Source organism: Gekko japonicus, unplaced genomic scaffold, assembly GCF_001447785.1.
Source record: "Gekko japonicus isolate JY-2015 unplaced genomic scaffold, Gekko_japonicus_V1.1 scaffold172, whole genome shotgun sequence".
In the NCBI taxonomy this organism is placed as follows: Eukaryota; Metazoa; Chordata; class Lepidosauria; order Squamata; family Gekkonidae; genus Gekko; species Gekko japonicus.
Window position 1 is genome coordinate 1336130 of NW_015162479.1, and position 10300 is coordinate 1346429.

Genomic DNA, 10300 nt, shown 5'->3' on the forward strand with positions numbered 1-10300 from the left:
TTTTTTCATTGGACTCTACTTTGGAAGAATAAACTGATACCAGAAGGACAATACTAACATACTAATTGCTTTGGTTAACACTACTAGAAGAAAAGAAGAAGCTTCGACGATGAAGAAAAAGAAATATAAAACACTGGATTCTCTGATTTGACTATAAAAAGTTTAACAGACTAACATATTACTAATACCACTCACTCTTTTCTTTGTCCCTCTTTATACCCTTCCTTATTTCTAACTTCTAGCGAAATATCTCCCCTTTTTAGGGGAACGAATAAAGCTTTCTTTAAAAAAAAAAAGTAAGTGTATTATTTGGACAGAAACACTCTTATAGAATCACAACAGGGAGGACTACAAGCATGTTTAACTATTAAGCTGCAACACTGAATGCTTTAATACTGTATCATTCAGTACGTTATAGCAGTTTAATTGTTGCCAAAATTGCTTACATTTACAATATTTTCAAGATTTTTTTTGTTTATGTCTCCAGTATGCCTTTCCCCCCCTAGAGTTCTCCCAAATTTTGCAATTTTTCCATTGGACATCAGACATTTGGAATGAGTGAAATGCTTTGTAAGGCAAGGTGTTTCTCACTCAAAAACAAAACATTTTATGGGAGGGTATTTTTTGTACTCCCCAAAATTTTCTGATTTTTTTTGTCAGAAAAATTGCAAAGGACTTAGGAAAGGGGAACAGGCCTATCTGAATTTTTCTCTAGGCCTTCACATTTCTACACTGGAGCCACCAGAGCAAAGCACCCCTGGTGCAGGTCGTGGCACTCTTCATTGAGCCTTCTAAGATCAGAGCTATTGCTCAGCACGCTGCTTGACCTGAGTAGTTTTGGGCTTGCATGGTTCCTCCTCCTCCTTGAGCAGCTGGATTCCCTTCCCCACTTTCTGTTCCTTGGAAAACGACAGACAGATGTTATGTGAACAGCAGGTAAACTGTAGTGTGCCCAAGTCATAATTTGCCTGTAAACCAGAACTGCAAACCAATTTGTTCATAGTTTGTGGATAAACAGAAAGAAAGGAGTATGCACAAGGCCATGGCAAGTAACCAGTCTTCCAAATCATGTAAACTTTATATCTCTGTCAGTTGCCATATGCTGTTAAGCTTCTCACTTACTGATGCGGAGGTCCTAGACATGGAGTGAAAAGTATTCTTTGTGCCCACATTAATGAGACAGACTTAGTATTTGCATAAATCACAAAATTATTTCCAAAACTTTCTCTGGAACACATTTAGGCAAAAAATTAAGTTGAAATTGACATTTTGCACAGTGTCTGTGTGTCATGTCTATGCAGTAGGGGGGAAAGAGGGCTCAGGTGAGGTTTCTTGTCTTCTTCATTGTGTTGTTTGAACTTATGTAGTAAAAGCTAGACAGTAATTCAATTTTGTGTCTTTTTCTAGGTGAACGGAAGAGCCCTTATGTTGCTGTGTGCTGTATAGCGATGGCCTTCAGTATTCTGTTTGTCCAGTAACAGTTGGGGAAAAGTCAGGAGTATGTTGGCTGTCTAACTACAGTAGAATAAAAGACTCTGGGAAGCAGAAAAAATGGAAAATGTATTCACCTTAATTATCCACCAGACAAGACAAATTTGTGACAAGTTTCATATCTTCCATAATAGAAGAGGGGTGCATTAATTTGTAATAATTTGTTTATTAATAGTCATATTTGTAGATTTTCCCTATTCCTTCATGTGTACTGTATTCTGAATTTCAATTGAGATTTTAGACAGATGGCTTAAATTCCTGTTTGAGAGGTGAACTTGATGTTAAAATCCCAAACCCTTTTTAAAAAATGTAGTTATAAAATGTTTACAAAATCTGCATTTTAAAAATACAAATAGAAAATAAAGAAAACACCATAGACAGAAAGGCAAAGTATAACTAAATCATTACTAATTACAACTAAAATTATGTTAGCATTATTCTGATTAGGAACAAGACCAAATTAAAGGCAGAGGAATAGAAACAAAAGCTTTAAGTACAGAACAAATTTAAAGCTAGAATCACTGATGACATTAATAGGAGTTTGGTTTAAAGAAAACAGTACTGTATTAGAAAACAACTGTTCACAAACTATCCTGTTCACTTATCAATTCAATGAGATGTTTTTTCTGTTTGAGTAATTGCTTATCAAATATTTTTGATCAACTTGCTCCTGATGTTTAATAAACAATTAGTATAATTGCTGTGAATTAATATTATCTGCAGCTCTGTAAACTCTGAAACTTATTTGAGTGCATGAGAAAAATATTTCCAGTTTATTCTGAAATGTGGTTTTTAATTTCCTTGACCAGCAATTAGGTTTTAGGTTTTTTCCCTTGGACATGCAACCATTACTGGTGATTTCAGTTCACAGTGAATCAGTATTAACTAATGTGGCTATTCATTTTTGTGGTTAACTGCTTGTAAAGCAAATTTTGGCTTCTTAACAGATAGTAGAAATACTGTAGTGTCCCTTGAATGTATTTTTGTACCAAACAATTTTTTATAAATTATTTGTTGTAGTCAACTTCTCATGAATGAAGTTTGCAGACATTTTGCTGAATTTTTCAAGGTTTGACTGTGTACACAAGAATGAACATGTGTATAATAAAATTTCATACCGTTGCCATAAGTCGGAAGTGGCTTGACGGTACTTAACACAAACACAATAAATTGACATTGTTTAGCAAATTTTGCTAAATGGAGCTAGAAAATTATGCAAAACAATAAATAGAAAATATATGATTTCACACAACTTGGATATGAATTTATATGTGATGCTGAAGGGAGATACCAGCTGTCAGTGCATTCATTTTCTTGGTTAACAGCACAAGGTCGCAGGGCATCCTTATACATGCAGGAATGGGACTTCCTGGGAGGAATTATGGCAGGCTGACATCTCCGATTCAGGGGGGAAGCACCATGGCTGCCCAAAAAAGAGGCTGGCTAACCTTGCTGTTTTCTGACCTATACATGTAGACAGCCTTGAAGCCATCCTGTTCTGTGAATCTGCCTGAAATGTTTCCAGTCTTTTTCTAGCAGTGCTCTTTAAGATTTGAAATGATGGAGCTCATATCAAGTTTCCAAATTTTAAACTGATAAAGTACTCTGTGAAACAACACTGCATAGATGATATGAAATCTGTGTAGAAAATCATTTGCATCTTTTAGAACAAACATTAACATGTCAAAATTTAATTCACAAAGCATCTGGAATGTGGCCCAGAAATCCAGTTCACATGGGCTTGTATCCTGAGTGCCCTTTCTGCTTGTTGAAGGGGGACATTGTAATTTTCACTAATCCTCTCCACTGCAGCCTACCACTTTGATCCTCGTGTTGTTTGGGGGGGGGGGGTTCCACTATCTCAAGGAGCACAATTCCAAAAGGACCTGTAGGAAGAGGGAGGCAAGAGAATCATCATTCATACTACACAGCTCTGCTTGCATTGCATAGGCTTCAAGCCATTGTTCATAGAATCTCAGCAATACATGCATTGTTGGGAGGAGGCTGTTTATTTGTGTTTAACTGCAGTTGGAGGGGAGCAAAAGCAGAATTGCAATCAGTTGTGTTTTTTAGCACAAATACATCAAACACAGGAAGGGTTTTTCTGTAAAATCCTTTAAAAATACAGCCAGATTGTCTGTTTAGCCTTTATCTTTCAGTTTCCAGTTCTTTACTATTGGCTTTAAAATGTATAACCACAAGTTAGCCTTGTTGAACAGGGATAAGATTGGGCTTCTTTCCTATTATTCAGCAGCTGTAGTTTAGCATTTGGAACTATTGAACACAATAATGTTCAAAGGGGAATCATACATCAGTACTGCATTCATATGTGAGAGAAATGGTTAATAGTGTGTGTCGCGTCTGGCCCTCTGATCAGCCACTGTGTAAATGCAGCAAGCAGGCTGAAACACACTTGAAGCATGAAGCAGTTCTAAAGTTCTGGGTCAACATGATTATGCGCTCACTAAGAATACTACTGTCATAGAGGCTGGAAAACAGTTGACCATTGGTTTCACTGCTGTCTCGGGCAGAATTAGCATTACCTTCCTTATGTTTAAATTATTGGAGATGATGACAGCTGGGCTGCATTCTAATGATTTCAGCATTTTCAAAGTGGAAGGTATGCAAAGTTGCTTAAAAGGATAGATTTCATAAAGGAACTGATTTTTTATTTTGCCTGTTTTATTAGAGGAAAGAAGCTGGCATTCCAGGAGAGTGAGTTTGGGAGAAAGGACCATTATGACAAGTGTGTGTGCCACTTAACCAAAATAATTGAAACTGTTAACAAAATAAAAGGCTGTTTGTATTTCATATTATTCAAAGAACAAGGGTGTTACTTCATGAACTACATATTTCTTAAATATGAAGAGAAATCCTAGGGAGTGATCTGGTTTATCCTGGCATTGCCTTATTACAAAATGTCTTTCAATGTGGAATTGATTTTTAAATACAAATGTAAAATGAAATATTCCTGGCTGTGTTGTGATCTTTCCGATCCTGGTAATTCACACGTATGACTAGTGATTAGGAACATACGTGCCATGTCTGGTAAATGAGTACAGAGTGAAACTAAGCCTCTGGTGTGAAAAGGTTAACAATATGACAGTTGAAATTCTGTGTATTCTTGGCTGGATAGAAAAGGGAGAAAAAATATTTTGAAAAGGTTAGATGGGAAAGCAGCCTCGGAAAGTATGATCTTCCATGCCCTTAATACAGGCCCAATTCGTTCCCAAGGGACCCAGTACAATCATAGGATTGACTCAGAGATTCAGAGTGAAGATTATTAACGACTCATTCTCTAGGGACTCGTTATTCATCTCCTTTTTTCGTGCCTTGGGATGTGGCATAGAACATCTTCAAAAATACATGCCCCAAATCACCTAAAGTGGTTTAGCTATCTTTCCCACCCAAGTCATCCCAAAGGTCCAGAGAGCCACTTCCTGCCCATAGCCATAAAAATAAAAAAGATTGCATGTGATGCACATAAAAACAAGCTGTGAAACATACCTGCTAAAACATTAACAAGTGAGCTTAAAGCCCAGGCTATTGTACTCTGATTGGCACTGTTCCCACCCACAGTCAAGGCAGTTATAGAAGGGGTGGGTGGGAATATAATATTCAGTGTGTGTTTATGGTTGGGAATTTTAAACTGATTATAGAACTCAGAGGTAGTATTTAGCCGTTGGATTCTTTAACTGTGACATGAGGTTTAGTTGTTCTGATGATAACCTTGAATGAATAGCATGTCTATAGCGGCTAAACGCATTGGATAGAATCCAGAGTGGTCCTTCCGGTTGATGGAAGGAGTTCATTAGCAGAAGGGCACATTGTGTTTAACCTATGCGTTTGTGTCTGAATCAGTTTTTCCACCTAGTGATTTTTACAGGAATGTACATTGTTCATTCATTTACTTAATTCATTTATATTCTGCCAGTAGGGGCCCAAAACAACTTACAACAATATCCTCCCCTCCATTTTATCCTCACAGCAACCCTATGAGGTTTCGTTGAGAGTCAATCAGCCAAGGTCAATCAGCAAGCTTCCATGACAGAGTGGAGAATTAAACCAGGGTCTTCCAGATCCTAGTCCAACCCTCTAAACTTCTACATGACATGCTTGTGTAAATAAAGCCATAGGTACGTAGGTAAATAGTTGTTGCTATATGAGAAAACCGAAAGAGACCCATGATTTAAGTTTATTAGGAAGTTTATTCTTATAGAAAAAGGCTTGTTTTGACCCCATGGCCATGTAAGAACAACATAACTTCATTTTTGATAGATGTCCTTTTAGCAGACGGCTTCTTGAAGAAAACAAGCATTTGATTCTATTGCCTCTGAAGAAGATTTCATTTGAGATGTGTTTAGGATCTATGACTCTTAGGGTGCGTTCAGACGGGCCATTTAAGCCGGCATAAACTGCTCCTGTTGGAACCGGAGCAGTTTGATCCGGAAGAAATGCGATCACACTCACCTCCTGACTGCACAGCACATCACGATATGCCCGTTCACACTACCAATGCGCAGAAGCGCTCGTCGGCGGTTTTTTAAAAAATTACATTTTGCACATAGGCAGCCATCCACAGAGTTGAGGTCTTCGCGCAGGCGCAGAACACCCCGTCCCGAAAAGCGTGCCCTAAAGTGAAGACTTCCCTTTAAACTTTTACAGCGAAAAGGACCTCCGTGAGGTCCCGGACTTGTCTGCAGCCTAAAACTAAGCATCTTTTTTTGTTTGTTTGTTTTACAACCGCCGGGGCAAAGCTTCGCCCAAGCGCACATAGAGGAAGCTTAAAAAAAATGGCGGCCGAAAAGCGGAAGCCTCGGGCTTCCGAACGGAAGTGGCTCTACACCGGCGGAGAGCGATCAGATGGGGATAATGTGGCTAGAATCTGAACACTCAGGATACCACCACTTGGGGACCTAGTAGCAGAATACACCGGTTTAAAGGGTGTTTGCAACGGTTAGGGACGGAAGGCAGATGTTGGCTGTATGATCGCGCGTAAGTACTCCGATTCTAATCGGCTCGTATACCAGCTCAAATGCCCATCTGAATGCACCCTTACTGAGGGGGGGGGGGCTAAACTTTTAAATTCAATATCTACATGAGGCTTACATGCTTTTTTCCATTACCTGAAGCTCTACCCTTTTGCCACTTTCACTGTTTTAGAAAAGTAAGCATCAATTTTTACAGTTAGAAAAATTATATTGGATTACAGAAATGTTCATATTTCAGAGCTGTCCTTTTTCATAAGCAAGAAATAACATCCTTGTGCTGTGCTTTGCCTGAGGGAAATGATAGATGTATATGACATCCATCCTACCCGGAGGCTCCGGGAGGAAATAAAAAGTAACTGCAAGCCACTGGCAGGCTGTTCCTCCCAGTATATATCCCCCTGACTTCTTTGACACACCATAGTTATGAATGAATGTAGCTAGACATGTTGTATCCCTAGTCAGATGCTCTTCAACTGCTGGTTTTTCTGCCTCCAGTGAGGTCGCATGCTTCTGTTCTTCCCTCATTCCCTTAAATAAAGAAAGGCAGGGAAATATGTAGCCAGATGGTAAGTGTCAGCATTACTGGAAGAAGTATCAAGACTGAAGTCTAAAACTCTTGGTCTGCTGATGTTAATTAATTTATTTATTTATTTATTTATTAAGATTTATACCCCGCCCTCCCCGCAGAGCGGGCTCAGGGCGGCTTACAAGGGGCAAAGCCCATATAAAACAGATAAAAGCAATAAAACATTAATAACAATAACAATTGTACTCATTTAACAAGATGGTCTCTGGATACATGCCAGATGGTAAATAGACAGTTCTCCAAGGATGATGTTATCCTATAGCTCAACCAGGTAAATCCAGTGGTATCGGTCATGCAGAAGTTGTGGCAGATCTTCCCGGGCCATCCTTCACCCCGATGTTGTCCACCTCATTGGTGGCGGTGGTAGTGTTGGCCCCTATGTGAAAGCCTGGTGGAAAAGCTCCGTCTTACAGGCCCTCCGGAACTGCATAAGGTCCCACAGGGCCCTGATCTCCTCCGGGAGCTCATTCCACCAGGTAGCGGCCACCACTGAAAAGGATCTGGTCCTAGTCGTGGCGAGCCTTGCCTCCCAGGGGCCTGGAACCACCAGGCGATATTGTGCCCCGGACCAAAGTGCTCTTGGGGGTATATATGGTAGCAAACTGAACCAGACTTTGACTGGTGAAAGGGGGAGGGGAGACAGAATTTCTTCCTATCTATTGTTGAAAGTTATTTAATAAATTGTCTACTTGTCATACCTTGAATCCCAAACTCAAGTGAGTTATTTAGGATTCTATTTAATCATTAGTGTGTTTAAAGCCATACATTGTGAGGACTTGTTTCCTCTGCAGAACTGCTGATGAAAATAAAGGATTGAACATTAACTTATCCTTTGCTAACAAGTTCATGTTCAAGCCATGTATAATGCTCATCTGTGCAGTTTCACACTAGCCTGATTGTATAAAGTCTGTAAGTAGGGTTGCCAAGCTCTCCTGGAATTACAATTTTTAAAAGTTGCTTTGTCAGCAAAAAAAAAGTTGCTACCACAGCACAAAGTTCTTCACTGCATAACCATGTATATGCAAGAAAATATTTTAAAGCAATATGTTTATAATAAAAGGCATCCTGTTAAACAGAGGTTCTGCCTGAAACATTGAAGAGTCACTATTAGAGTTAGGACTGCCTCTTGCAGCAGCCATTTTGTGGTTGGCTCCAGTTCCTGTGGCAGCCATTTTGTAGTTGCGCCCGCCACCCTGCGTCAGAATTCCAGAGGACTCCTGATCTAGAGAATTACTAATTGAGATTTAGCATTTGTAATATCCCCATTCACTGATATAAGAAATGCTCCAAATCTGCACAATTTTATTTCTGGCATTTGGGAGCAGGAAGAGGCTGCCAGATCTGACTGTAATTCTGGTACTTGACTTTTTTGATTTCCTGGGCAGTGGGATAATGGGGTAAAATGGGTTGGATAGCATACCGAATTCGCTTCAAGGTGCTGGTACTTACCTTTAAAGCCCTATATGGCCAGGGTCCAACATACCTGAGGGACCGCCTTTCCCCATACATACCCCAGAGAGCACTACGGTCAGGGTCACAACATCGACTAACTATTCCAGGCCCTAAGGATGCCAGGCTCACCGCTACTAGGGCCAGGGCCTTTTCAGTGGTGGCTCCGCACTGGTGGAATGAGCTCCCGGAGGAGATCAGGGCCCTGTGGGACTTTGTACAGTTCCACAGGGCCTGCAAGATGGAACTCTTCCACCAGGCTTACAACTAGGAGCCACCCACCACTACCATCAACTATTACCATCACTAACATCCGTGGTGGTGAGATAGCCCTGAACTGAGATCAAGCATCGCGGGAGACCGATATACCCCTGAGCTGGGATTGCAAGACTACATCTAATAGTATGCCATCTTAATCTACTGAAGAATGTCAACTGCGAGCACTTTAACTGTTTGTAAGATTTTAACTTGTTTTTAAAAGTTTTATGCTGACCAGACACATTGTGTCAGTAAATGTGAGCCGCCCTGAGCCTGTCAAGGGGAGGGTGGGATATTAATATGATTCAGACTAAATTGGCAATTTCCACTGATTCCCCCTCCCCACTTGAGATCACCCTCAGGTCCCCTAGCCCCCCTCGTCCCCAGGAACAGTGTTTTGTGAAGATTAGTTGGAGGTGGATAGCAGGAAAGTTCTATGTTCCTATTGGAAAATTTAGTCTGAACGCAACCCAATGGCTCAGCATCAGCAGATACGCGCACAGCAGGAAAGTCAGGAACAGAATTGTCCTGAAAGATGTTTTTGTGCTTAACATTTCCACTTTCTGCCCATCCATGTATCATCTCATTGGCATCAGGGTGATTTCTGATTCTTTTTAACCATCTCGTGGTTTGCGGTCGTCAGGCTAGAAAGGAACAGTGGCTCACTGGTAGGGCATCAGCTTTTCATACAAATGTGCCAGGTTCAATCCCCAGCATCTCTAGTTAAAAGGATCAAGCCATAGGTGATGTGAAATACCTCTGCCTGAGACTCTGGAGAACGACTGCCACTTAGAGTAGACTCTACTCTAGAGTAGAGTAGAGTAGAGTAGAGTAGAGTAGAGTAGAGTAGAGTAGAGTAGAGTAGAGTACTGACCTTCATAGAACAATGGTCTGATTCCATATAAGTCAACATCATAAGTTCATGTGTATTCTGCCCTCTGGGGCTTTGTGCATGCTAAGTAGGCATGGAAAAGGCTTTTAAAATATTTTCTGGCAAACAGCAGATAGGAAAGCCAGATTTGGAAGGGGGTTAGAAACCCAAGGGCTCCAGGTTGTCTGCTACAAAAGATGGGCAGTACCAACCAAACTGCATGCTCTTCAGGGGACAGACAGACATGCTTTGCTTATATCTACTGGTAAACTAGCAGAGCTGTGATGAGGAAAGAAATAAAGACAGATGCCCATTCTTTGCCACTTCTCCAGCAGCCTGGTGGGGAAGACATTTCTCCACTTAGGTATTTGCTTAACATTTTTCTGTGCTGCACACTTAGTGAAGTTCCTAAGGAAGACTGAGGCAGACTTCCTGGAATACAACTTTAAAAACACAGACACACACACCAAACCAGACTCTTCCCTACTTGCCTGCTGTGCAAATGACAAAGGTCACTTGGGTGATGAGTTCAGTCCCTGAGACTTTCATGCCAATTATTTTGGTGGAATTGGGAATTTACATCCAGAAGAAACCAGCGGAAATTGGTGTTGGATTAGTTTCCTAATACAACCAATTGTACTCCTATCCCAATAT

The 10300-nt window shown here is 40.5% G+C and overlaps 1 protein-coding gene across 1 annotated transcript in view; it reads left to right on the forward strand.

Moving 5' to 3' along the window:
• Positions 1-1808, forward strand: part of TMEM167A (transmembrane protein 167A) — a 12880-nt gene extending 11072 nt beyond the window's left edge. The window contains exon 4 of the mRNA XM_015405825.1: positions 1408-1808. Coding sequence (XP_015261311.1) covers positions 1408-1478 — 71 coding nt within the window. The 3' untranslated portion in view covers positions 1479-1808. The remainder of the gene's footprint in view (positions 1-1407) is intronic.
• The last annotated feature ends 8492 nt before the right edge of the window (positions 1809-10300 follow it).